General features: G+C 47.4%; 1 protein-coding gene and 1 pseudogene across 7 annotated transcripts; both read right to left on the reverse strand.

Annotated features, from left to right (window-relative positions):
* Nucleotides 1-874: 874 nt before the first annotated feature.
* Nucleotides 875-26,544, reverse strand: PABPC4 (poly(A) binding protein cytoplasmic 4). Of its 6 annotated transcripts, XR_013959846.1 has the most exons (17): nt 25,419-26,506; nt 21,569-21,762; nt 20,713-20,828; nt 19,378-19,517; nt 18,932-19,026; nt 18,118-18,255; nt 17,219-17,314; nt 15,087-15,359; nt 14,696-14,783; nt 14,433-14,552; nt 13,861-13,947; nt 13,639-13,766; nt 12,351-12,444; nt 12,114-12,244; nt 6,835-7,057; nt 6,395-6,562; nt 875-1,210 (listed from the first exon to the last, which is right to left on the reverse strand). XR_013959846.1 is itself a non-coding variant. In XM_080654423.1 (16 exons), the coding sequence occupies exons 1-15, from the start codon at nt 25,609-25,611 to the stop codon at nt 11,829-11,831; spliced, it is 1,935 nt and encodes a 644-aa protein (XP_080510549.1). In that variant the 5' UTR covers nt 25,612-26,503; the 3' UTR covers nt 10,431-10,753; nt 11,816-11,828. The 6 variants fall into 6 exon arrangements, 4 of the variants coding, with proteins under 4 accessions (XP_080510549.1, XP_080510548.1, XP_080510550.1 ...); XR_013959845.1 differs by lacking the exon at nt 13,861-13,947; XM_080654423.1 differs by lacking the exons at nt 875-1,210; nt 6,395-6,562; nt 6,835-7,057 and adding exons at nt 10,431-10,753; nt 11,816-11,918 and having other exon boundaries at nt 14,481-14,552; nt 25,419-26,503.
* LOC308240942 (protein LYRIC-like) lies at nt 2,117-4,350 on the reverse strand (annotated as a pseudogene). The gene has a single exon. The product of its transcript is annotated as a protein LYRIC-like (transcript).
* Nucleotides 26,545-27,198: the final 654 nt, after the last annotated feature.

Genomic DNA, 27,198 nt, shown 5'->3' on the forward strand with positions numbered 1-27,198 from the left:
GCACTGACCACCAGGGGGCAAATGTTCAACATAGGATGCCCCCTGGTGGTCAGTGCGCACCCACAGGGGGAGTGCTGCTCAGCCAGAAGCCCGGAGCTGGGCTCATGGCTGGCAAGCACAGCGGCGGTGGCAGGAGCCTCTCCCGCCTCCCCGGCAGGGCTAAGGATGCCCAACTGTCGGCTTAGGCTCTCTTTGGGGAGCAGGCCTAAGCCATCAGGTGGACATCCTGAGGGCTCCCGGACTGTGAGAGGGCGCAGGCTGGGCTGAGGGACCACCCTAAGTGCACGAATCTCGTGCACCAGGCCTCTAGTAAAAATATATATTTTTTAAAAAGAGCCTCACTTTTTAAACTAGAGCCCAAAACAGTTTTCCATAATCACTTTTAGATACTTCGTGAAATCCTGCCTCTTATGCAAGATTCATAATTTTAACTTGCAATCAATTTACACTCTATTTGCAGTATATTGCCCTATAGCAGTGATTTTCAACCTTTTTCATCTCATGGCACACATAAACTAATTATTACTAAAATTCTGCTGCACATCAAAAAAATATTTTTTGTTGATCTGACAAAAATTTTTTTATTCACACAGGATGGCTATTGTATTGGCTGTTGTCATTTTTTTGACAATCTAAAGGAAATTAGGACAGCACCCCTGACTAAATAAGTCAGGTATTGCATGTTTTAAAAATTCTTGCAGCACACCAGTTGAAAATCACTGCCCTAGACTAAAGGTCAACAAACTTTCTGAAAAGGGTTAGAGAGTAAATATTTTAAGCTTTGCAGGCCACATACAGTCTCTGCTGCATAACCCACCCGCTCCCCCCCACCCCCGACACACACAACCTTTTATTTTATTGTTATTTTATTTTTCACACTTGTGATTCCTTTAATACAAATTGCTACCAACAAATATGTAAAGATAGGACAGATTATGCATTTGATCAAAGCACTTTAAGCATAAAACAGATTCAAATGATATAAGTTCATGCATGAAGTCCAAGAAGTGTAGGCAACCCTCTCTCTAATCAGAACCCTTTAGTCCTCAGTTGCAGATGAGATAGGGCACAATCTGTTGCAGACAGGGCACTGTTGTAAAACCAGGATAATATTCTTGAATTACGAATGTCCTCATTAAATTAAAAAGACTTTCCCAAGTGTCTTCCAGCAATGTACAGTAGGTCCTCGGGTTACGTCGGAGATCCGTTCCTACAGTGCGACATAACACAATTTTCGCTGTAAGTCGGAACCCACCTACATAAGCACCTATGTCACTCACATGGAGCACATACACAGCAGTAATGAAGTAAAACAGTAAAAGAAATTTAAAAGATAACAATTCCTGACCTTTACTGTGGTAAATAAATAATAAAAAACAAAGCACATATGTACATACGTAGAAATGACAGAACATTTTTTTTTTATAAATAAATGGGAGATGGCGACGTAACCACAAAACGACATACGTCAAGTCCGACATAACCCAAGGACTGTCTATAGTATATTCTTCTGACCTCTTAATTTCATAAATTAACTTCCCTTTGATTCCATTTTTATGATGGTTCAGTTTTAAAACTGGTTTAAATTTATATAACTCTATACATGTTCACAAATTATTGCATACACAGCATAATCTTCAAGACAGTGTCTGCAAACACATGTCCTATTCAGAAAAAGAAAATTCATGTTTCCCGCCTGGCTTTTTTCTTCTTTTTTATTTGTTTGGGAGATTCCTAGCTAGTTTCAAACTTGGTTTGTGAAGGAGGCACACTATTTTACTTAGTATTTGACTTGGATTTAGCTGACTCTTGTAGCATCGGTGCCACTTGGGAAAAGCTCTTGTCAGAATCACTTTATAAAATAACAAATGGCTAGGTAGAAACAGCAGGTGGAAGAGTCTTCACAGGATGGTTATTTTTGACCAGTGCTTCTACTGGATCTCTAGTGCTTATGGTTTTCTAAGAAAAAGCTTTTTCCTATTTTGGATGGACTTTAGATGTATTCACTAGAAGCTCTTCTCTAATCTCTTTTTCTAATTCTTCTGGGTCGTGTGAAGGGGAGTCATCGTCACCTTGCTTCTTCTTTTTCTTTTTAGATTTCCCAGTTGAAAGAACACCCTCTCCCTTTTCTTTATCATCACCTGAAACTTTTTGATCAACAGTAGTAGTAGACTGAGAAACTGGCTCAGCAGTAGACCCAGAAACAGCAGAGTTAAGTATGAGAGATGCAAAAAGAAGCAGAATTCTGTTCAGAGATATTCATTCTCCTATCCACACTAGACCAAGCAGCAATGACAGAAAATATTGGTCACTCCAAGTCCTTCCATAGTCTTTTCCATTCGCATTAGCATCTCCAGTGTCTTGTCCCCAAGCAGATGGCTCAATTTTCCTCTTGCCTGCAGAAGTAGATGAAACAGAGTTCCACTTCTCTTCACCTGCACTTATGAGAGGTGTGTTTTATAGACTTTTCATTGCAGTCTCCTCCATTTATACTGAGGTTTTCATTTAATCCTGAAGAAACCTGAAGTTTAGGATCTCCTTTTCCAGACTTAAAGTTGCCAACTCAAACATTTAGATGAGATTCACCTTTATTCTTCTTGGAGCCAATATGAAATGATGCAGTTGTAAATTGCTTGGTGGTAACTATGATGGTATTTCCTATCCCAGGGATAGTTGAATCCAATGAACCAGAACCAGTCTACACCTTATCAGGTTTACGTTGCTTTAAGGCTCCTTCATCAACTTCTTTCCCATCATGGCATAAACTGTTTTGCACTGCTTTAGCATCTGACGTTGATTCCTTCGACTCTTCATTTTTCATATCCGCGTCTAATGGTTGCGTTGGTGTTCGAGGAAATCGGGCAACTTGCATCTCAGACACTTCAGCAACCCGCCCATTTGGCCTAATCCAAATATAAAAGGTTTCTAGGTCGTCGTAGTTATCCCGTTGGTTGAGTGCCATCCTGTGCATCAAAGGGTTGCTGGTTTGATTTCCAGTCGGGGCACATGCGTTGGTTGCAGGTCTGATTCCTGGTCCGGCCGTGTATGAAATGTAAGCGGTTGGTACTGATCTCCCACAAGGATGTCTCTCTCTATACAAGTCTCTGAAGTTGGGCAGTTTCTTGCCGGTCCTCTTCTCCTCTTCGATCCGGAGGCTCTTCAGCACAGCCAGGTTGTAGGCCACGGACAACGGCGGCGCCGGTGCCAACTCCCGACAGTAGATCCTCCGCTTCTTGCGGATGCCAGCGCTTCCGGTCTCCTCCCGCCGGCGGGGCGGGCTCCTCCGCTTCTTGCGGTCCTGCGGTTCGCTGGCGTACGACGCGGCCCAGGAGCACATCGCGACCCAGCCATAGCCCAGCAGAAAGACCACCATCAGCACGAGAAAGTTCCAGCCCAGCAGGGTCAACCAGCACCGGTACCGCAGCTGCGCCGGCGGACTCGTGTCGATGCCCAGCTCGGCCATCCAATGACCGAGCCTTTTTTCCAGCCACATATACCACATGTCGATCCCTTCCGCAAGCTCGTCCAGCCAGCTCCTTTCGGCCATCTTCCCTCCTGTCACAGGCGATCGCCGCATGACGCTGGGGCGTAAGTCGCTGGGGGCGCAAGATGCCGTGGGAGAGTCAAGGGAAGCGAGAAAGGGCCGGGCAGACAGCCTCAGGCCCAGCGCATCGGAGCCGGGATCCGCTGTTGACGCAGCTGCCGAGCTGAGATCCGCCGCTGATGCTGGAGCCGGAGCCGGGGTCGGCGTTGACGCAGCTGCCAAGCCGGGATCCGCTGTTGACACGGCTGCCGCGCCGGAGCCGGATCGGCTGTTGACGCAGCTGTCAAGCCGGGATCCGCTGTTGACACGGCTGCCGCGCCGGAGCCGGATCGGCTGTTGACGCAGCTGCCAAGCGGGGATCCGCTGCTGATGCGGCTGCGGCGCCGGAGCCGGATCGGCCGTTGACGCAGCTGCCAAGCCGGGATTCTCAGTTGACGCGGCTGCTGTCCCAGAGCCCGGATCGGCCGTTGACGCAGCTGCCAAGCCGGGATCCGCAGTTGACGCGGCTGCTGTCCCGGAGCCCGGATCGGCCGTTGACGCAGCAGCCAAGCCGGGATCCGCAGTTGACGCGGCTGCTGTCCCGGAGCCCGGATTGGCCGTTGACGCAGCTGCCAAGCCGGGATCCGCAGTTGACGCGGCTGCTGCGCCGGAACCCGGATCCACCGTTGACGCGGCTGCCGCGCCGGAACCCGGATCGGCCGTTGACGCGGCTGCCGGGAAGAGAGGGAGGGAGGAGAGGGGCTCCCAGCTCCCCCTTGTCAGCCTCACTCCGCAACCGCTGGGAGGAGGGGGCGGCGGAGGGAGTGTCTCCAGTGACGGCCACTAAGCGGCGCCAGGGCGCCAGTGCCACCAGGCTGACTTCCCTGGGTAGAACAATGGCGGCTTCTGCCACCATCCAGCCGCGCACCTGGGAAGGGGCGCGGGTCACATCCACACCCAAACTTTTAAAAATATAAAAACCATTTCGCTCACAGGCCATACAAAAACAGGCTGCAGATGGCGCTGGCCCATCGTCTGTAGTTTCCTGACCTCCAATGTAGATACAGAACAGTCAGGGAAAAATTGGTCAACAAAGATGGCTGGTACTTATTCAAATGTTAAATGGGGGATATCTGAATAAGAATTAATTTTATAAATAGTTCATAGTGAACACTTATAAATGATGACAACTTTGCTTCCTATATAACTGTGACTATGGAAACTAGAAACACAGGCTGCACACGAGGGTCCTGTGTACAGTGAATAAGCACCAGGAACAGCGTCGGTAAGCAGCTAAGGTTCTCAGCCCGCCATCAGTAGCTGCTGCAGTACCAGCCCCCTCCCCAAAACTCATATCTGCAGTTCAGCTCTTCTTGTAGTTAGCACTTAAATAAATTCAGTAACTCAAGCACAGGAGAAAAGACATATTTTCCCTTCCTAACTGCCTGGATTGTATGTATATATTTAACAAAGAACATATATTAACTGCTTGTTAGAGCTGGTGGTATACAGCCCTGTTCCCAGATGGAAACAGAGAATACACACAGGAAACAGGAACTAGAAATGCTAGGTCAGAAGGCTCAGAGCTCTGCAGGACCTGTCTTCCACATTCTGACAACATGAGGGGAACTTTTAGCCAGAATTTCCTACCTCTGGGCAACTGTCACCACAAGCCAAATTTCAAATGTACCTCTGAATGTGTCCCTGTTTAGAATTAGGGTCTTTGCAGGTGCAATTAGTTAAGATGAGGTCATACTGGACTAGGGTGGGCCCTAAAGCCAATGAGTGGAGTCCTTATAAGAAGAGAAGGTAAAACCCTGGCTGATGTGGCTCAGTTGGTTGGGCATTATCCAGTGCCGGAAAGGTTGCCGGTTCTATTCCCTGTCAGAGCACATGCTTGGGTTGCAGGCTTGATCCATGGTAGGGGGCATATAGAAGGCAGTTGATTGATGTTTCACTCTCATATCAATGTTTCTCTCTCACGCAAAATAATTTTTTTTTAAGGGAGAAGACAGATACATACAGAGAAGAAGGCCATGTGAAGACTGGGGCAGATATTGGAGTGATGTAGTTACAAGCCAAAGAGTGCCAAGGATTGCCAGGAGCCACCAGAAGCCAGGAAGGAAAGAATTTTTCCTAGAATAATCAGGGAGAGCATGGCTCTGCCAATACTTTGATTTCATATTTCTAGCCTCCAAAGCTGTGAGAATAAATTTCTATTGTTTTAAGTCATTATGTTTGTGGTAATTTTTTATGGCAGCCCAGGAATCTACTCTACCCACCCAAATGGAGAGTGGCACCTTTTGTAACCAATGACAACAGTAACACTAGTCAAATAGTGAACAGTGAAACTTAACTCTGCCAACTCCAATTCAACAACAGCAAATCCTTGGTGCTTTTCTACAATAGCAGAGATAGGTAGTTAATTATGTGGGCAAGAGAATATGGTAGTTAATTATGGGGGCAAGAGGAGGAAGCAGGGCATGTCCTGATATCATTTAAAAAGTGAAAGTCAAATTTTCAGATTTTTCTTGGTTTAGTTAACAATGCTTCCAGAAATATTAATTTTGTTTATGTCAATATAGCTAAAAACTTTAAGCTTTGTAGTATCCAAGTCTACCACTACACAATTTAAGCCTTCAAGTTACTTCCAAGCATTTTGATAACCTTTGTTTACAAGACATAGAAAGTAGGAAAAAATGGTGATCTATCAATTGAGTATTAACTATATACAGAGCACTGACCTCACCACTGAGTTAGGTGACTACTTAAGAAGGGAGCAGAGCTATTTTAGTTGACGGAGAGCAAGAACAATAGGAGTTACTAATTTATATATTGCAGGGGTAGAAAGGCCCCCAAAGCCAGCCTTACCATTTTATTTAAGAATTGAAGAACTTGCCCAGCTGGTGTGGGTCAGTGGTTGAACATCAACCTATGAACCAGAAGATCAAGATTCAATTCCCAGTCAGGGCATATGCCTGGGTTGTGGGCTTGAGCCTCTCTCATCATTGGTGTTTCTATCTCTTCCTCCTTTCTTCTCTGAAATCAATAAAAAATATGTATATTTTTTAAAAGAATTGAGAGATTTTTATGGATGACTTGCTGCTCTCCCATACTGCCAGCATTATTGGAATAAATGCTCATATAAAAATAAAAATAAAAGAACTGAAGAACTTAAGGCTCAAAGACTTTAAGAGTCACACACAAAGTTAGTGGCAGAGCTGGGTCTAAAACTCTTATCTTAAAAAATAACCAAGGATCAACTAGAACCATGGCACTGTAACTGTGATACCAACTGAAGGAAAACTCACCCAGGTGAGCAGAGGCCAAGGCTCCACTGTTGAGGCTGAGCTTCCCTCTGCTTTTTAAAAGTACAGCTGCCAATGCCCTGGCCAGTGTGGCTCAGTTGGTTGGGCATCCTCTTGTGCACCTACAGGTTGCCACTTTGGTTCCCCGTCAGAACACATGCCCAAGGTTGCGGGATCGGCCCTCATAGCTGACCGATGTTTCTCTTTCCCTCTTCTTCCTCTCGCTCTAAAATGAAAAAACAAACAAACAAAAAACATATTGAAAGCACAGCTACCAAGAAGGGAAATCTGGCCAGAAGATGTGGTAGGTTTCAGCTACCCAGCAGGTGGTGTTAGACAATAACCAGACTTTTCAAAGACCATCTTCTTACTGATTCTTACTATACAGTTTATATGTTAAATAATCAGAAATCATAGGCCTCAAATGGTTCCAATGTGGAGAAAACCTTTCTTCAAAACTGACAAATTGTCAATCTCTGTACATTTCAGCCCACAGCCATCCCACCATCTTGGCTTCATGATCCTTAGACCATTCCTTTCCATCACCAAGATCAGTGACATCCTCCTTAACTTCATTACATACCAAATTATACTGAATACACATGACTTAATGTTTTTCTCAAGCTTTTCCCTGAAGAACTTAAGGCTCAGAGAGTTTAAGAGTCACACACAAAGTTAGTGGCAGAGCTGGATTCTCATTAGGAATCTAAACATGAGAGACATTGATAAGACTCATCTGTTCCATATTCCAGTGGAATCTGAATTATCTGTGATGTCTCCAAAAGGAATAAATGCTGCATAAAGAACTTTGCCATCCACCTCCTCTGCCGGCCCACCTACAAAGGCACCAAGCTCCTTCTGAACTAATGTCCCCCATACTCTTGGTATAGCGGCAGTAACAATGTGCTAGCAAGATAGTCAAAGGCTGGAAAAGGAGGAGTCCTACAGTCTTTTTGGTACACAAAATGACTTCTCCCCACCCATCTTCAGCCCTACATCTAGTCCCTCTGACACCTTCTAAATGAGCTCAACACCTCATTTCTCCTTCCTCTGTACAGGGACTAGAATGATTCCAAGAAAGCACAAGTCTGATTACAGCACTGTCCTGCTTAATATTGCCCTAAAGTTCACCAATGCCCATAGGACAGGTCCAAATTCCTTAGCTTGGCATATAAGACCTTCAAAACCTGAACCCTGCCCACCTCTCTAGTCTTGTCTCCTCCGCTTCCTCAGTCCAAATTATTTGCCCCCAAGTGCTAGACTTACTTCACCCCTCTGGGCTTTTGCTCTTCTTGCTCTCCATGTAGGCCAGCGCCTTGCTCCCACCTTGGAGCCTAACTCTTGACCTTTCAAACCTAGCTCTGGCCTCAACACATCCAGGATGTTTGCCCTCATCTTTGCGGATGGAGTGGTCATTTCCGGAAAACCCCAGCCCGACCCTCCTCAGCAATCAATCAGACAACCGCATCACCTGCTCACCAACCAGTGGTGAGGCTGTTTCCATAATTCCCTAACTATTCGGAAATGCCTCATCTAAGGAGCCAGGGCTGAGAGTTTGGGATGCTGACCAAAGTCCCAATAACAGATCTCACCATTGTTCTGGGTCTAGGGTCAGAGGCAAAAGGACTCTGGGCAGCGCTAGGTCCAATGGAGCCATCAGGTCGTGAGCACCGTTCAAATTGCAGGGATAAAGCCCCATGACACCTGGCCCTGGCCGCTACGTTCCGCCAAGTAGATCGCAAGCACCGTTCAAACTGCGCGGGTAAAACCCCACAAGAACCGGCCCTGACCACTACGTGCCGCCACGTAGATCGCAAGCACCGTTCAAACTGCGCGGGTAAAACCCCACGAGACCGGGCCCTGACCGCTACGTGCCGCCACGTTGATCGCGAGCACCGTTCAAACTGCACGGGTAAAACCCGTAAGAGACCGAGCCCTGGCCGCTACGTAGATCGCGAGCACCTTTCAAACTGCGCGGGTAAAACCCGTAAGAGACCGAGCCCTGGCCGCTACGTGCAGATCGCGAGCACCTTTCAAACTGCGCGGGTAAAACCCGTAAGAGACCGAGCCCTGGCCGCTACGTGCAGATCGCGAGCACCTTTCAAACTGCGCGGGTAAAACCCCATGAGACCCGGCCCTACCCGCTACGTGCCGCCACGTAGATCGCAAGCACCTTTCAAACTGCACGGGTAAAACCCGTAAGAGACCGAGCCCTGGCCGCTACGTGTCGCCGCGTAGATCGCAAGCACCTTTCAAACTGCACGGGTAAAACCCCATGAGACCGAGCCCAGCCCGCTACGTGCCGCCGCATAGATCGCGAGCACCTTTCAAACTGCGCGGGTAAAACCCCATGAGACTGGGCCCTGACGGCTACGTGCCGCCACGTAGATCAGTAGATCGCCAGTACCAAGTACCAAACTGCGCGGGTAAAACCCGTAAGTGACAGGGCTCTGGCTGCTACGTGCCGCGTAGATCGCGAGCACCTTTCAGACTGCGCAGGTAAAACCCATGAGACCGGGCCTTGGCCGCCACGTAGATCGTGAGCACCATTCGAACTGGGGGGGTAAACCCCATGAGACCGGACCCTGACCGCTACGTGCCGCCACCACGTAGATCATGAGCACACCCGGGCTGGCCGCTTTGTGCGGCTGCGTGCCGCCACGTGCCGCCACGGGCCAACCACAACCTCGGTTCAAAAGACCGCTGTCACGTTCAAGACCGGTGTCACCGCCACGCAGGCACCCCGCGGTGTCAGCCATCTTGCCCACTGGTTCTTCCGCCGGAAGCCCACTCCCAGACCCCGCCCCTAATCCTCTAGCGCTGAAGCCTGCACCAACCAGGTTCTGCAGTTGCACAGTTGGGGGCTGGAGGGGCGCAAATTGAAAACGCAAATACATAGCCGCGTTACCACGGTCGTCAGGAAATGGGAGAATATACCGTAAATTGGGCCAGGCCTTAAGGAAAAGGGGGAGCCGACCAAAACGGAAGAACATTCCAAGGAATGGGATCACGTGGGTGAGCCTGCCAAGCTCAATGAAAGAAAAAAGGGAGGGTTCATGGAGGACAAGGAGGGCACGTAGACTGTTAGCCTTGGCCAGATATGATTGTTTTGAGGACTAAAGGAACCACAAAACACTTAGGATTTGAGCAACTGTTTGCTGTTGCCACTCAGACCTCTTCCCAAGCCTTTACCACTGCCAGGGGAAACCCCCAGTTGCAGAATTTGGGGAACTGGACCTGCTGACCTGCATGCAGGACTGTTGTAGAAGAGAAATGGGATCCCACCAGCACGTCATGGAGGGAGGGGCCAGGTTCTGCATATCTCATGTCCTTCAGAAACATGCCACCCCTATATCAGATCCAAGGCCAGCTTTGATCAGATGCCTGTTCCCTTAAGTTAAATGGAGCAATTATAAAGTCCTCCCATAACATAAAGAAATGGGACAGTTATGCACACCTAGCTAACCCAAAATAGCCTGCTTATAACTGCAGGAAAGAATAAGCTATACAGAACTTCACTTGACCCTATTTACATCCTAAAATTACTTCCAGTGAAAGAGATTTGTAGAATAAAACTGTGATCAGAGTACAACACAAGATAGGCAGTTTTATGGAGTTTTTTCTTTATTGAGAAACTTAAAGACTTGGATACATCAAATAAAACCAATTTCTGGGGGAGGGGGAAAGATCAAAACCCACAACAGGAAAAAAAAAAAAGTTAACACTGTCTGAGCCGTAGCAGAACCCAGAGAATATATTTTTTTAATTGAAAAATTCTAGGTGCTTCATAATTGACCTTTTGATACAAAATGACCTATTAAATTTGCAATTTGTGGTTCTTAGTGTTGAGGTCCATAGGACAAGCTAGGAAGTCTTCAAACCTTGAGCTGAATTTCATGAGGGGTTATTTGGCTTTTGAATCCTGAAAAGAAAGGCACCAACATAAATAAAAGAACCCGAGATTCACTGAAATCTCTGGCTGATAAAAGGTATTACAGAGCAGGGTTTCTCAACCTCAGTGCTCACATTTTGGCCTGGATAAAATTCTGCTGGGGCTATCCTGTGCAGTGTAGAATGTTTAGCAGCATCCCTGGCCCATACCCACTAGATGCCAGTGACACATTCCCAGTTAGGAGAACCAGAAATGTCTCCTGACATTGACAAATGTCCTCTGAAGGGGCACACCTAGTTTAGAACCACGGACCTTGAGGATAACTAGTCTGTAAACTCTTACACACCCCCTCCTTCTAAGCCACACTGTATTAAAAACTTCTACAGTTTTATGGTTCTCTTGCTTAAATTCCAAATGACAAGCCAAGGAGCCATGGCTATGTTGAATCAACCCCAAACATCATACCAGCTCTAGCCCTTACCACCTGCACTTTCCTTGACTGTGCCTCTGCTCATTTGGTTCTCTCCTTTATCAGCCTTTGTCAGAGGTCCTAGTTAAGCTTCACTCACCATCCCCTGCAGACAGGGACCATGGCCCCCAAGTCCAGAAGTCGACTGGAACACATGCTGTAATTATAGTCAGGTGTGTGTCTGTCTCTTCCATTTTGACACCAAGGCCTGTGCCTACTGTGTTTCCAGAGCTAAGCAGTAGCTATACACACAGCTGACCCTCACCAATCTCAAACCAGAAAGATGGTCATAGAAATGAGTCTGAGAGAGCTGATGATGACTACCTGTATAGTCATCATTCCAAACCAAAATGTGATTCTTAAGAAAATCTGCTTATAACCATCAGGAAAGGATAATAAGCTACATAGAACTTCCAACTAGGTGCTCTTTTGAGAAAACTGTTGTTTGCTCCTTGTAATTTATAACCTGTACTCTTTCCTCCATGTTAATTCATCCAGATGATTAAAAAAAAACCCAGATGGCAGCATCCCCAAGTTAACTGGCTCTACATATTGTCCCTAATATTTTAGGAAGATATTCACAAGTCAAAACTATCAAGAAAACAAAAAATAGTCAAACGTACGTTTTTTCCTTGCCTAAGAGGTAGCAGCAGCAACAGTGCCCACCTTCTGGGCAGCTTCTTTCTTGGCATGATGAGCCTGTAGAACTGCCACAGCTTCATCCACCTGTGAGAAATCTCCAGGTGGTCAGTGACATCTAAGCAGAGCCCCTCCACTCCTCCCTGATATGCCCAGGTCCAGTGATGGTTTCTCCTGGTGCTGCTTTCTCAAATACCCACACCACAGCGGCCCCTTCTCTCTGCCACATGTGGGGGTCCGAGGCCACCGGTCATCATCCGCAGCTGAGACCACCATGCTCACCTTGGAGCGGAGAGACTCGGGGGACTCCAGCATGTGCAGCAGCTCGGAGTTGTCGATCTCTAGAAGCATTCCCGTAATCTTTCCAGCCAGGTTCGAATGCATGGTTTGGATGAGAGGGAACAAACGTTCGCCTACGGGAAGATACTCAAGTAAAAACCAGGTTGAATCCCAGGAAAGAATGGACACTGGTGTCCAGGTCAGTACCAGGCTCTGGCCCCCTCCTCTGCAAGCACGTACCCAGCATCTGCTTCTGTTCCTGGGGGGGTGCTGCGGCCAGCATGGAGGCGGTCAGGGGCTCCTGCCCCTGCACATGGACCGCAGGCTGGGGTGCCTGGGAACCAGGAGAGGCAGCGGGTTAGCACCAAGGAAAAGACACTTGAGGGTGATCAAGAGCGTGACCGTTCAACACCTGAAGGTCTACTGTGTGAAAAAGGAGGTGGAGTAGTTGTCTTTGCTGTCAAGGAACTAACTGCAGTCTTAAGGGGTGGAGAGTGTGAGGTGAGGAATCGTGGTGTGGGCACAGACACACAGCCAACTACCCTAAGATCAGCATGCTGTTGGAAGGGAAATAAAACAACCTACAATGCTTGGCAACCATCTATCAAATGATTTTGATTTATTTAAGGTTGTTTACCCAAGGTTACCCAAGAATTCAAAACCTTGTTAATAAATAAGGTACAGTGAACATGTGTATGTATAGCCTTTTCCTAAAAATTAGTTTTTTCCTTTAGAGTGAATTCCTAGTAAGGACCCGGTCAAAGGGTATGCATATCAAACCATTTATAATTACATCCCACATAACCTTTATTGTACCAAATGTTTTTATTGTATCAAATACTTGAGGACTATCAACATGCAAGGTCAATGCCAGTTAGAGCTCTAAAAGTAGGGCCTTGTAGGCAAAAAATGTTTCACATAGCATCAAGTTCTGGGGAATATTCAATTTTAAGGGCATGGAGCAGGAGGAAGCAGCTCCTGGATCACAAGGCTGGTGTGTCGCCTCCAAGCAAAGTGCTACTGGGCTTTTCAACAAACCAGATGCGGTGTGGCTTGCCTGGGTGGCACATCTCCAGAGATAGCAAGTTCCAGCTTAGACAACCTAATATCTGGGTCCAACTGCCCCACCACAACTCAACACCTCTGAAGCTGAATTCTGTGACATGAAGTTCTTTCCTGCCTCAATGTACTGATTACCTTGCACAGCAGCTAAGGATCCACTAAGCCATTGGAGGTGAAAGAGAAATGGAAGCTCAGTGAGCCGAATGAACACACATATATTGTAAAAAGGAAAGCAGGAAGCACTAGCAGTCTCCTCTGGGGCATATCCAAGCGAACTGTTTCAGGAAGAACACTCTTAAGCCCCCTCTGGCCCGCTAGAGGGCCCCTCAAGGGCAGTGTCATCACATACGACACAGCATCCTGACACAGAGCAGGCATTTAACACCTATTTAAGGAATCAAAGCAAGGCATCTTTTAAATCGCACGGGAACGGGGGAAATCCTTTAGCGGTGTTTGGTGGACCCACCTGCAGAGGTGGTATGGCAGGGTGAGGGCTGCGGACACTGGAGGCATACTTGTAAGGTGCAACAGCCCGAGGAGCAGCAGTAGCCACAGCAGCGCGAGGTGCTAAGTTCTGCACAGCTGTGGGAACACCTTAGGAAAAGAACAAGTAAAATTAAAGCCCATCAGCCTGGGCAAAGACCCGTCAAATCCCATCTTTCCCCATTCTGTGTGCATCCAATACCACCTCCAGACTGGCAGCTGTCAGTCAGCCCTTGCTGGGCGGCACCAGCCCCACCAAAGTCCATAGCCAAGCGGTCCGGGCACTCAGACCCTACAACAGACCAGCAAATGCACATCAGTGTTGGCAGATGTCCAACTGGCCACGCCCCACAGAAGGAGAAATTCCAAAGTATGTTCAAACACATCACACATGGGGCCTCTACTGCTACTCTCAAGGAGCAGCCAACAGATAACATACAACTCTTTCCACCTCTTGGAATACAGGACATACTCTGTAAAAAAGTTTCCTTAACTCTCCCAACTCCACCCAGAAGAATGGGCTGCCTCTAGTCATCCAGCTAACAAACTTCTACCACTAACCTTGTTCAAATGGCTCACCAGAAGCAAAGACTCTTAAAAGTAACCAGCACTACTAGAATGAATTGTTTCTCTGCCCCTCTGACCTACCTAAGCACACAGCTAAGATTACAGAACCAGGACTCAGAGATGAGCCAACAAACTGACCAACCCTGGGCAGAACCTAGTCATCCTGGTCCCTCCTCCCCAGGCCATGCTTCTCAAGGCCAGTTTGCTCACCGACTCTCTGAGCAGTAGTAGGGAGGCCACGAGAGGCCGGAGCATTACCAGTTGGAGCCAGATGGCGAAGAGTTGGACGAGGCCCAGACTGGCGTATAGCACTTGGCATTCCTTGGAAGCCTGGTGAAAAGACAAAAGTTGCACATCAGCAACGAATGATGTGGACCAGAACTTAGGCTGCATCTCAGAGGTGGGACAAGAAGGAGAGGCAGGGGAGACCAGGATATATATCCTGGGTAATCAATTCGTTTCCCACCACCTACCTTGAGGTCTCCCACCTTGCTGCCAGCGTGGATTAGGTCTCATCTGTGCTAACTGGTTAGGTGTATAATATGGAGGCCTTCCCTGAGCCTGTAAGAGAGAGCACCCAAGCCATTTTTATTTCAAGGACCTGAGTCCACACTAGAGAAGCATCTGATCTCACTACCAAGCCTTGGCTAATTCAGGAAGAGGCTCTCTCTCTACTCAAAAGAAGGTCAGTTAATGGAGAGTATTTTATTTCATCCCTGCCACTGTACATATGACCATGGATAAATCTCCTTCATTTTATTTGAAGGACCCTTCCCTATCGTTCTAGAACTCTGATATCCCGACCACTGCAGGAGCCGCCATCAGTGGGCAGGTTCCGGAGCCATGAATGTACAGCAGACCCACCTGTGGAACTGCTGGCACAAAGTAGCCACCAGCTGCAGGCTGGAACTGATTTAAGATGGCATTGGCAGGGAGTGCTCTCATTCCAGCCACCCGCTGCATATACTGGTTGGTCAGGTGAGCCTTTCGCTCTTCCTTCCTCTGGGCCAGGGCGACATACAGTGGCTTGGAGCCCACGATGCGTCCATTCATCTCAGTAACTGCTTTGGTAGCCTCTTCAGGAGACGAGAAGCAGACAAAGCCAAACCCTTTGCTTCTCCCATCCTCCAGCATTACCTACAAAAAGACCAGCTTTAGAAAAAAGGCGTTCTAAGTCCGAGCAGCTATTAAGACTCAGAAAACCTAGGTTCTGCTGAAAGAGAAATCATTTCTAGGAGAGGGGTTGTTCACCCTGTTCCAGACCAATTGAGTCACAACTTCTAAGGGTAGGACTTAGGCATTTTCTTGGTTAGATTTGAACATTCCCAAACACTATGAAATGGCTAATGGTTTAAAAACCAGGAACTGAAAGATGTTTCCTGACATCTAGGAGCACAGCAATCTCTAATTACCCACAAGAGATCTGGAGGTAATGTCAAGCAATGTAATTGTAGAATTCATCTGCCTAAGACTTTGGTGAACAAAATTTTAATAAGCTGTTAGCACAGTTAGGATATGCTTTGGAAATACTACATGTGGGAAGGAGTTAAAACCAATGACTGCTATTCAATGGGAGTAACAGCGGAAAAATGACCAGCTGGGACAGTTGGATTCTAGTCCTGGCTCTGCAACTTCTAAGCTGTACAGCATTAACAAAACACTTCTCCTCTGAGCCTCAATGTCCATGAGGCAAACAGCTACAAAGCCACATGTCCACTGGTTCAGGCAGTCTTTTCCCAGTTAGTCTTTCACAAATGGCTCTTCCCCACCTGAAAAGGTTCTTTATTACTTTCCCTGGCCTGTCTGTTCACAAGTACTGGTAGCAATATGAATGTGTGCGTGCCTGGAGAGCCTCCTGAAGGGGAGTAAAGGAATGTGTATTAACCCAACAACTCTCTACCTATGAAACGGGCCAACAAGGTAAGATCAAGACACCTTGATCATGAAAATGGTGCCTATGAAACTTCAAGATATGGTTCTTTTGCTCGCTTCTTGCAAATGTCAACTGGACTACTGTGCTGATTAGCAAGGAGACTAGCATTCTTTGCACTGATAGGCCAGTCAAGGGGGTGATAAGATGGAAGGGACGAGGAACTAGAGAAACCGCACAGGGCGGTCTCTGGTCACCTCCCTGCTATAACTGATAACACTCCCAGGTTGTGAGTGACTTAAGCTAAGCGCCAGGACAGGGTCACCTAGTCTTCACCGGCTCAGCCGGCCTCCTTTCTCATCACCTAGAGGACTTTGTGACACCTGCTGCACTACTCTGAGCAGGACTAGAGTCTGCAACAGGCTATGACCCAGAACTTTCAGACCCTGTCACATTCCTAACGTGCCAAAATCACAGCACACCATCCTGATATAACTAGCATTCTCTTGCTTAAGGACTCAAATTCCTTGACTTTAAAGTGGGGTTCACATACTTATCCTGCTAACTCAGTTGATTTATCAAAGAAAAATCAAGCAAATGAGGCAAATTTCGAAACATGGAAAAACAAACTTCCTACTCATCTTTCCTTCTTTCTCAGACCAGGATGGAAATTCTCACCCCAGCTCTAAAATCCTCACAATACCTTTGTTCAGGGAGAAAGTGTGGCAGAGCTGTAGAGACAGGCCGCAAGACAAATGAAAAACAACCCGTCTGGATTTCCTCTGCTTTACTGTGGCACCATCTGTCCCCACACTAGCACGCAACAGCAAAGAATGGGAAAGATTCAGGTGCTCTGGGGGGTTGGCAGTGAGGGACTCATATTCATCTCCATACCCCAGGACTTGGGAGACAAGACAGCGCAGTAATAACCTAATGAATTGTCATTCTCCAGAGCATACACTCAGATGGCTAATTGAATGCCAGGAGGAATTTGTTAGATTAATGTGGTAGCTACTCTCAGAAATGAACACAATTTAGATCCTATTCCGTCAATGAAACCAATGCCAATAAACTGCTAAATGATTACAACTTCTGCCTTCAATCCGAGAATCTCAGTATAAAATACCTTAGCACTGGTGATGGATCCGAAAGGAGAAAACTCTTTCCTTAACTTCTCATCATCAATAGTGTCATCCAAGTTCTTAATGTAGAGGTTCACCCCCTACAGCAGAAGAATCACTGTTAGTCTTTTCTTTAACACCTCCCCCGCCCCAATATATTCCATAAGACAGTGGTTCTCAAAGTGTGGACCTCAGACCAGCAGCATCAGCATCTTTGGGTACTTGTTTGGAATGTAAATTCTCAGGCCAGAATCCAAACCTAATAAACTCTGGGGCCCAGCAACCCATGTGTGTTTGTTTTTACTGATTTGAGAGAAAGGAAGGGAGAAGCAGAGAGAAACATTGATCAGCTGCCTCCTGCATGCCCCCTAGCAGGGATGAGGCCACAACCCGAGCATGTGCCCTGACTGGGAATCAAGTGGCAGCCTCTCAGTGTGTGGGACACCGCCCAACCGAGCAACACCAGCTGAGGCAGCAATCGTGTTTTGACAAGCCCTGCAGGGGATTCGGATGCAGGCTCAAAGTTGGGAAACTACTGATCTAAGATTCTGATAGGAGCACCATGTACTCACATGCTATTATCATCTCCTCCCAGCTGCTCTGGTTGACCACTCATCCCAGCAGGGCTCTCCCTGCCACCATTCCAAACAAATGCGTATCATTTAAATAAAAGGAACCCACATAACTAAGACTGAGGCTTCTGGAACAGAGTCCCTAAAGGAATAAATTAATCTCTTTGGTCTCTGTTCTAGAATTGCTGCTATATCTGGTAGGCATATCCTTTTAAGCCTGATGATGGTGAGCAGGCTCCAAGTGCCCGAGAAAGCCTGCTAAATATCTGGGTGCTCTGCCAACACACATAGTAAATTCCTTGTTGGTAGGCTGTGCCAAGACCACCTCTCACCTGATATCGACTAATTCTCTCTTGCTTTAGCTGTTCAAATTTCCGTTTTAACTCGGCCTGCCGTTCCACTTTCTTCTGTGCACGGCCTACAAAAATGACTTTCCCACTGATTTCTTTTCCATTCATCTCTTCCACAGCCTAAAGAAGAAATAAATATGCATCTTTAAAACAGGATGCAGAGGCAGGGGCCTTGCTCTGGAGATCTGTAAGACCCACCAAATATTCCAAGAAAGAAATCTTCCCTATAGGGCTAAAAACTAACTTCACTCTGTCTCTGAAGTCAACTAAGCAAATTCAAACTTCCTCATCAATAACACAGGGTTAATATTTAGATGGGTTATTGGCCCAGATAACATAGGGGGGAAAATAGCACAAATGTATAAATACAAGCGTAGCAGACACGAGCCTGGCTTGATCATCTGGCTGTCATTAGATTCAGTTCTTTTGTGTGTACTAAATGATACATGTCGAGGGCCTAGCACAGTGCTTCGCCCACAGGTAGCTGTTGTCCTATTATCAAATCACAAACTCTCTGGCCCATAGTTCCCTTGCTTATGAATGGGAACAAACACCTGTCCTATTTTCAACCTGCAAGGCCGAAGAGCTAAAGTGACAGGTATGTGCCAAGTGCTTTGAAAACAGTTAACTGATACAGTAACATGTAAAACCCCTTAAGGCCATTCCAGAGCACAGTGACTGTGCATCACTACCAGACACTTAGATAATTCCAGCTCCATTCTATGTGTTACCAAGGCCCTAGCCGCACTCTGGAGCCACTTCCTATAAATTTTCCCGACCCTGGTGGTACTCTCACCTTATTGGCATCCTCGTGTTTTTCGTAACTCACAAAGCCAAAGCCTTTGGATTTCCCAGTGGGATCTCTCATCACCTTGACACTTAAGGTCTTACCTATTACCAAAGGACAGAACTATTAGTAACACCATCTGTACCATAGTTGCATCTGTATCACAGTTCAAGGAGCCCACTTGAAGCAACCTCTTGCTGAACCCAGATGGACTACTAAGAGACACCGTGCCTGGCCTTCTAATTCTGACCAAGCTGCTGAGATGGCCTTGGAGCTTGGATGAAGTAAAGCCAAGAGCTGAGGCCTGGAATCTATTCTTAGCTACCCTGTGACCTTTGTCATGCAAGGTGTTTTACTTCTGGGTCTAGGTGCCCTCTTCTCTTCATTGAGAACAGATGAAGTCCAGGTCTGGTGGACTATGAAAGAGGGCACATGGGCCAAAGGACCTGACTCACCAAACTGGCTGAACAGCTCTTTCAGACTCTCATCATCCACCTCTTCCCCAAAGTTTTTGATATACACATTAGTGAACTCCTTGGCTTTGGCCCCAAGCTCGGCTTCCCGCTCTTTCCGAGACTTGAATCTGCCCACAAACCTAAAAGGAACCCATGAAAAACAGTGATCATCCAGAGGAACAAACCATGATTTCCAGGGACCCAAAGGAATGCAGGTTAAAGGCTGACAGGAGAGGTTAAAACACAAGTCCCAGTCCAACCACCAAGAAAGCAAGCTCAGAAATGCCCAACTCCCCACAGAAAGAAAAAGAAGCAGGACTGTCCTGCAGGGACCAGCCCCAGGGCTCCTGGCTCACACCAGGCTACTCCTACCACATCACACTGCCTTCGTGAAGAAACCTGATGACCATGTTTTTTAAACGTCCATTTCTGTGCATCTATGTAAATGCATAGAAAAGGTCTGGAAGGATACAAACCAAACTGTTAACAGTGGTTAATCTGAGGAGTGAAATTGCTGGAGTGAACTACCTTTAATTTTTCACTTTACTCATTTCATTGTTGTTTATACTTAATAGGAATATATCCATACATTGAATATCTTTAGATTTCCCTCTAGTGATATCTTTGCACATACACATTATCAACGTAACCCATCCCCTGGTCTGCTCAACAACGCAAAGAACAAAAATGATTTTTGTTTATTATAGCCAAGACTTATTGTTTCTTCTCCTCTCCTCTCCCTGATGGTTTAGCTAAGATCTCCATATCTCCATTCTGCAATAAACCACACCAAAGCAACAAGGTCTATTATAAATAGTGTCTTCTGCGATGGGATGAGATTTTTTTATTGTAACCAAATTAAGGATTACTGTGGAGCCAGCCTGTGTTAAAAGGCTACTGAGTCATAAATTAGCCAAGTGGAGATCTGGGGACAATTTGGCAAGTGACCCCATGGACAGACCAAGGTCACATGGCTAATATATAGCTCCTGGTAAGTCCAGGGCCCTCTCCACTCTGCCGCTGGCCAAGACCCCTGCTCAGAGTGGGCTTAGAGCTGTTTTCCAGCCAGCCCAGGTGCCAGTGATCATAAAACCCAGACATGTACTTTTAAGGGAGAGACAGCAGGCCATGGCTTGGGCAGGAAGCCCACCTTTGGCGAGTCACAAGGGCTGCCATGGCTCGGCAGGAAGACTCACCAGCCCAGGAGTGGAGAGGTAGGAGCAGGCCACACTTGGGCCGAGAGAACCAGGAGCCGCCTTGTGTGTGTCAGTTAATACCGAGGTGGGGCCATGGCTGGCTCATGCGATGGCTGTTGCTCCAGACTGGGACACTCACACTTTGCGGTCATTGAGGAGCATGCCGTTCATCTTCTCGATGGCCTTGTCTGCAGCCTCTTGGGTCTCGAAGTGAACGAAGGCATAACCCTTAGAGCCGTTCTCGTCACACACCACCTGTCAAAGACAAGGCAGGCCACGTTAATGCCACTGGACAGCTCCCGAGATTCAAGAACCATATGGTCTCTTACTCAGGGTCTCCCATGTCTGAGGCTTTTAGCCCACCCAGGGGCAAAGTGCAGGAGACCATAGCAATTAAGGTTTTTCTAACCCTCACCACAGCATCAGGCACTCAGTAATGTTCCATTTACAAATGGTAGCCACTATTAAGCTGCTTCTATCCAAATGTTTTCTTCATTAAAAACACTGAGATCTGGGAGTAAAACTCAGTGCTGCAGGAAGACAAACCATTTTTTAAGCCCGCAACAGAATTTCAGTCTGGTGTGGGGTTAGACATGTAAACAACCACCACACAAGTTGTTAGCAATTCTCCACATAAACAGGTGCAGAGAAAATGAAGGTGAGTTTATGCTTCTAAAATGACTACACATAGCTTCCTGGAAACCACAGGCACTGCTCTGGGTTCCCGCCCCCAACAGAAACCTTTTCATGCTTTCCAAAGTTAGAAGACAGGAAGGATATTTCAGGCAGAGGGTAGAACAAAGACACAAAAGCACCTGCTAGTTATGCTAGGTTGTGGCAAGAGATAATCTACAGGGAACTTTTAGGCCTAAGAGCCATTTCCAGAATTCTGAAAATTTACATGCCCTGGCACCCAAAACCCAGGCAGTTTCCCATTTAGTATTTATCTTGTTTTCAGAATACAGTTATTCTGCTGCAATTTAATCAGTGTTTACCTTGCAGGACAGAATGTTTCCAAACGCAGAAAAAGTATCATAAAGTGCCTTGTTATCTATAGATTTGTCCAAGTTCTTGATGAAGACGTTTCCCACACCAGATTTTCTCAAAGAGGGATCCCTTTGAGACCACATGATGCGGATTGGCTTTCCCTTAATCACATCAAAGTTCATAGTATCCAAGGCCCGCTCAGCTGCAAGAGAAACACATTTCAGTCGAGTCTATAAAACACCTCACGTAGGTAACTGCCACTATCCCAAGAATAGGTAACCCCAGGACTTTTCAAGGTAGTAACTCTGATAAAAGGCAACTTTTAAAATTAAAGGGCATCAGATGCCTCTAGCCTGTGTTGCTACTGAGGGTAAAATAAGTTCTAGCCAAGTAATCTACTTCATGGCTTAAGTCTCAACCCCTCTAGGTCTGCATCCTTGTTGGGTATTGTGTAAGGGAGTTAGGCAAGATCATCTAAATGGCCTTATGGCACCAGGATCAAATGATAACATAGTAGTGGGGGATTTGTTCCAAGACACCCCCCCCCCCCACAGTGGATGTCAGAAACCATGGATGGCACCAAACCTTATGTTTTTTCCTGTACATACATACCTATGGCAAAATTTAATTTATAAATTAGGCACAGTAAGAGATTAGCAGTAACTAGTAATAAAATGAAACAGTTTTCACAATACACTGCAATGAAAGTTACAAGAAGGTGGTCTCTCTGTCTCAAAATATCTTATTGTACTATACTCAACTTTTCACTTAAATGAAGCACTTTCCAGTTCTCTCTGGCATATCCGAATTGCCGGCATCACTACTCTTGTGCTTTGGGGCCATTATCAAGTACAATAAGGGTTACTTGAGCACAAGCACTGCATTACTGCCGTGGATCTGATAACTGAGACAGCTACTAAGTGACTTGACCAACTGGCGGATAGTGTACAGAGCATGAATATGCTGGACAAAGGGTAACTTGTCCTGGGCAGGATGGCGGGAGATCTCATCACGCTCCTCAGAATGGCGTGCAATTTAAAACTTATGAATTGTTTATTTCTGGAATTTTCCATTTAATATTTTTGGACCACGGTTGACCACAGGTAACTGAAAGTGTAGAAAGCAAAACAGGAAATAAGGGGGGACTACTATACCTCCTATTTGATTAAGCTTTTTTATCATTTATAAAAGACATTGCAGCCTATCACTCACCATGACAGGTGGGACAAATGAAATTATCCATTTTATAAAATTAACAAATGTATGTTCAGGGTGGTTAAACGATGCAGCTAACTAGTGATTAAGAAACTAACACCCACCTGGGCGGCCCACGTGGCTCAGTGGCTGATAATCGACCTATGAACCAGGAGGTCATAGATTCAATTCCCGGGCCAGGGCACATGCCTGGGTTGCGGGTACATGCCTGGGTTATGGGCTTGATCCCCAGTATGGGGCATGCAGGAGGCAGCTGATCAATGATTCTCATTATTGATGTTTCTATCTCTCTCTCTCTTTCCTTTCCTCTCTGAAATCAATAAAAATGTATTAAAAAAAAGAAAGGAAGAAACACCATTGTCTAACCATTATGCTATACACATGGAGCTAGTACAGAATTTAGAATTAACAAAACTGTGAGCAAGTGATTAGGACTGAAAATGTGCTATCCCTGGTTTCAGCCCAGTTTCTTATATTTTCAGTTTCTGAACAGAAATTGATTCAGATAAAAAGCCTCAATCACCAAAAAGATAAATATTCATGGTCACACATAGAAATGTTCTTTGTATTATGAGACAAGAAAGATAAAACTGCAGCATCTTTCTGCTAAGTAGACAGTGCACGTAGGCCCTGCACCTGGTGATTTCCAGGCCTTCAAATGCCTTGGTGTCCAAACAAATTCTCCATCCAAAGCCTTGGTTCCTTAACTTCCCAACCAAATCCATGTGTGCACCATGGAGACCATTTAAAGGACCAGAAGCTAAAATTTATCATCACATGCAGTCAGGAGTAATTCTCTTCACCAGGGCTGGTGGCCATTTACCCTGATTTATGCAATGATAATATTACCCAGGAATGTCCTCCATGAAGGAATGGGGGGTGGGAGGTTTTCTGCCTCAAGGCACTGTCTCACTTAAAAAGGGGACAAAATTCCCTAACTGCCCCTCCACAAGCTAAGCTGCCCAGCCAGCCTAGTATCTCCTTTTCACTAATTTCCAACCACCTTTTCCATCTTTTTCAGGTGCGCTCCTCAGAGTGGGAGGGGAGGAGGTCAGGAAGTGGGAGATGGGGCAAACCCAAATCAGGAAAGGTCCAGGCACAGTGGAGTTTGCTTGTGATGACCAGCTAAGATAGAAAGCCTGGGACCCCCAATTTGTGTTGTGTTTCATTAATTAGCAGAGAAGAAACCCATTTCAACACAACTCCTCTTCTATTTCCAGACAGTGCTGCAGAAGGCAAGTCAGCTTAGCCTGACAAATCGGGCTGCACTTATTTATAGCAGGGAGAGGGCCTGCAGAGCTATGTGTTGGCAGACAACACTGACCAATGGCTTCTGCTACTATAAGTGACAGGACTTTTGTTCAGAAGCGTCAAGAAGGCAGGCAACAGCCAACACACCCACTACTCCCACCTAAAAAGGCCACACTCAGCTACCTTCTTTGTGCCTGTGGCCAGACCAAGTCAGCTCAGAGCACACTGAATTGATGGGAGTGCCTTGTGTATCCAAACAAGTCCTATCCTCTGGTCTCAGCTACATCCTGGGCAAGTGGCATTCTCTGTGCTTCACAGACAGCAAACAAAGTAGGGACAATAATAAGGACCTGGAGATCCTTTGCCACAGAATGGCTTGTTTCTCCCAGTAATGATCTCTACAGTTGTTCCTTTTTAATCTGGAGTCATGTGCAGCCCCTGATTAGGTTTCCTCAGGCCTCACCACTGCCACCACGCCTGCGGCATACCTCTCCACTCCACTGCTCCAAGCTAAGGCCCAATGTGGGTTCACAGAGCACTGCACTGGCAGGCCCAGCCTGGCCTCCAACCTTCCGCAGTCCCTTTTCCTTCTTAGGAGCCCTATAGTCTTCAGATGGGAGGAAGTAAAGGGTTTTGACAAGTGTAAAGCACTGTTCACAGGTGAAATGATAATTCCCATCAGCCAGCGATTTCTATAGCTGTGCTTCCCCAGACTACATTGAAATCCATTTTCCACAGACCAGGCCTCATCCAGAGAGAACTCCCCCCCCCCCCGGGCCCCCCACCAGCTGCAAACACCCAGATCAGGGTGCTGGCCTGGCACACGAAGCTCTGGTGGTGCTAACTCAAGTGCCTGCTCAAATTTAGCGCATAGAATTATTCCCCTGCTTCCTACCTGCCTTGAAAGATGCGTATCAGCACAAAAATCAAACAGATTCTTAGGCCAGGGTAAAGGTAGGAGAAGGGGCAGCCGTTTTGCAATCTAAAATTTCTGCAAGAATTGTATTTCAATTGTGCTTTCTGGCAGGCCTATGAGGGCACCTGCCCATGATCACTCACCAAGGGACTCATAGACCAGCTCCACCGGACCACACACACCATGGGATGACGGTGACTTCCTTCTGAAACCATTTTAGTCTCCTTGGGTTCCAACCCCACTGCCACCACTGATTAGCCCAAGGTCACCCAGTTAGCAAGTGGTGGGAACAAGACAAACTCTGGTCATCTGATGCCAGGATCCCATGTTCTCAACCCCTGCATCCTGGTTCCCCACATGGCTTCTGTGGCAACGGTGCTGTCGTGGTGCCCCCTCCATGTGGGTAGAGACCTGCCTGGTGGATGGCTCCTAGGCCCCCCTGGGTACCCGAGAATTTGTGGACAGCTTCTACTCACCGTCGGCCGGCTGCTGGAAGTTGACGTAGGCATAACCCAGGGAGCGGCGGGTGATCATATCGCGGCAGACCCGGATGGACAGCACAGGCCCCGCAGGGCTGAACTTTTCATACAGCATGGCCTCGGTGACGTCCGAGTGCAGGTCACCCACGTACAGGGAGGCCATGGGGTAGCTGCTGGCGGCAGCGTTCATCTCCCCAGCCCCCACGACCCCAAGCCCCGCCAGGACTTCTTACAAGGACCACACAGGACAAAAGGGGATCTTCCCGGAGCGGGGCCCGCGCCGCGGCTCACAGGTGGCAGAGCTGGCGTAGGCTCAGAAGCAGGAGGCACCCAGCAGTTCGGGGGCGGCTCGCTCGAGACTGCAGGACCGCAGACAAAAGGCTCTCAAAAACAATATGGCCCTCCCGGGGAGTTTGTAATTTTCAGCTCCAAATTTCCAAAATAAATGTATTAAAATGGGGACTTCCCTCCAAATTACAAAAATTCTTAAAGAGCCAGTCAAACGGTGCCCACGCGGCCTCCGGGGTACGCGTTTCTCGTTAAATATAGGCCTCGGGCTGCTGGCGGTTTAAGATTACAGCAGCCGGGGAAGAGGGATGCAAAATATTTGTCGGTGTCGGCGCGGCAAGCCTGGGGGGCCGAGCGCGCAGCCGCCTTCACGCCGGGCCGCGAAGGGCAGCGCGGACACGTGGTGCGCGGGGAGGACGGCGCGGGGGGCGGGGGCGCGGGGCTGCCACGCGGCGCGGGCGGCGGCGGCAGCGCGGAGGCGCGTGGACGCGGGCGGCTCACCACCGGACCGACAGACAGGGACCGACGGACGCCCAGGTGCGGCAGCGGCGGCGGGCAGGCCGGAAGCGTGCAAAAGTGACTTCCCCGCGGGTTCTCCGAGGAGGATTCGCTTTTTCTTTCTCTCTTTATTTTTCTTTTTTTTTTTCAGATTTTAGAGCGTTTTCGAGTTTTTTTTTATCTTTTTCTCTTTTTTTCTTCAGGCTACTGAGCCCGAAAGCGGGAGAGGCTGCGGCGACCCGGGGCGGAGAGAGGCGGCTGGGGGAGCCACCGCTCCATTTATACCCGCCCCGGGCGCTGCTGGTCGAAGGGCGCCTCGCGACCTGGGCGCAGTCGTGCCCGCCCACTCGGCCCGGGGGCCCGAGGCGGGGCAGCCACGCGAGAGAGACCCGGCGCGGCTGCGCGGTGCCACAGCGACCCCTGGCGCGCGGAGGACCGCTCCGCGGGGCAGCCTGCGCCAGACCCAAGGGCCTCTGGCCACTCGAATGCTATTGCAAACAGCTCGCCTCTGCGGGAATAGAATTCATAGATAATTTAACCCACCACACGCATAATATTTATAAACAATATATTGCTTAATTGTAAAATAAAGGTGACATAAAATAAGTTATAATTATATAATAGGCCCAGTATGTAAATGTTTGGGCCCAAATACAGGAGAAAACATTCTGAAGTTTTCAGAATATTGGGACCCAGTGGTAAAATCATCAGGCATGGACAGCTACAATTGTAGTAGTATCTATGGGTGATGGAATTTTCTAGCATTGAACAAATTTCGGTTAAGTTTCATAAAACAAAATACAATCATCCCTCTATTTACATGGTAGTGGCATTTCTGGAAGGTTAGTTGACATTTAAGGGCACAAAAATACTTGCTGTTTCTATGTAAAAGGGAGATAGTGTCTAGGCTCTGAGGCTGGGGGCAGAGAAAGAAACTTTATTTCAGCTGGTCTAATAATTAAATTGACATGAGACAGATTAACAAGAGAAA

Source organism: Plecotus auritus (genome assembly GCF_963455305.1).
Source record: "Plecotus auritus genome assembly, chromosome: 2".
Lineage (NCBI taxonomy): Eukaryota > Metazoa > Chordata > Mammalia > Chiroptera > Vespertilionidae > Plecotus > Plecotus auritus.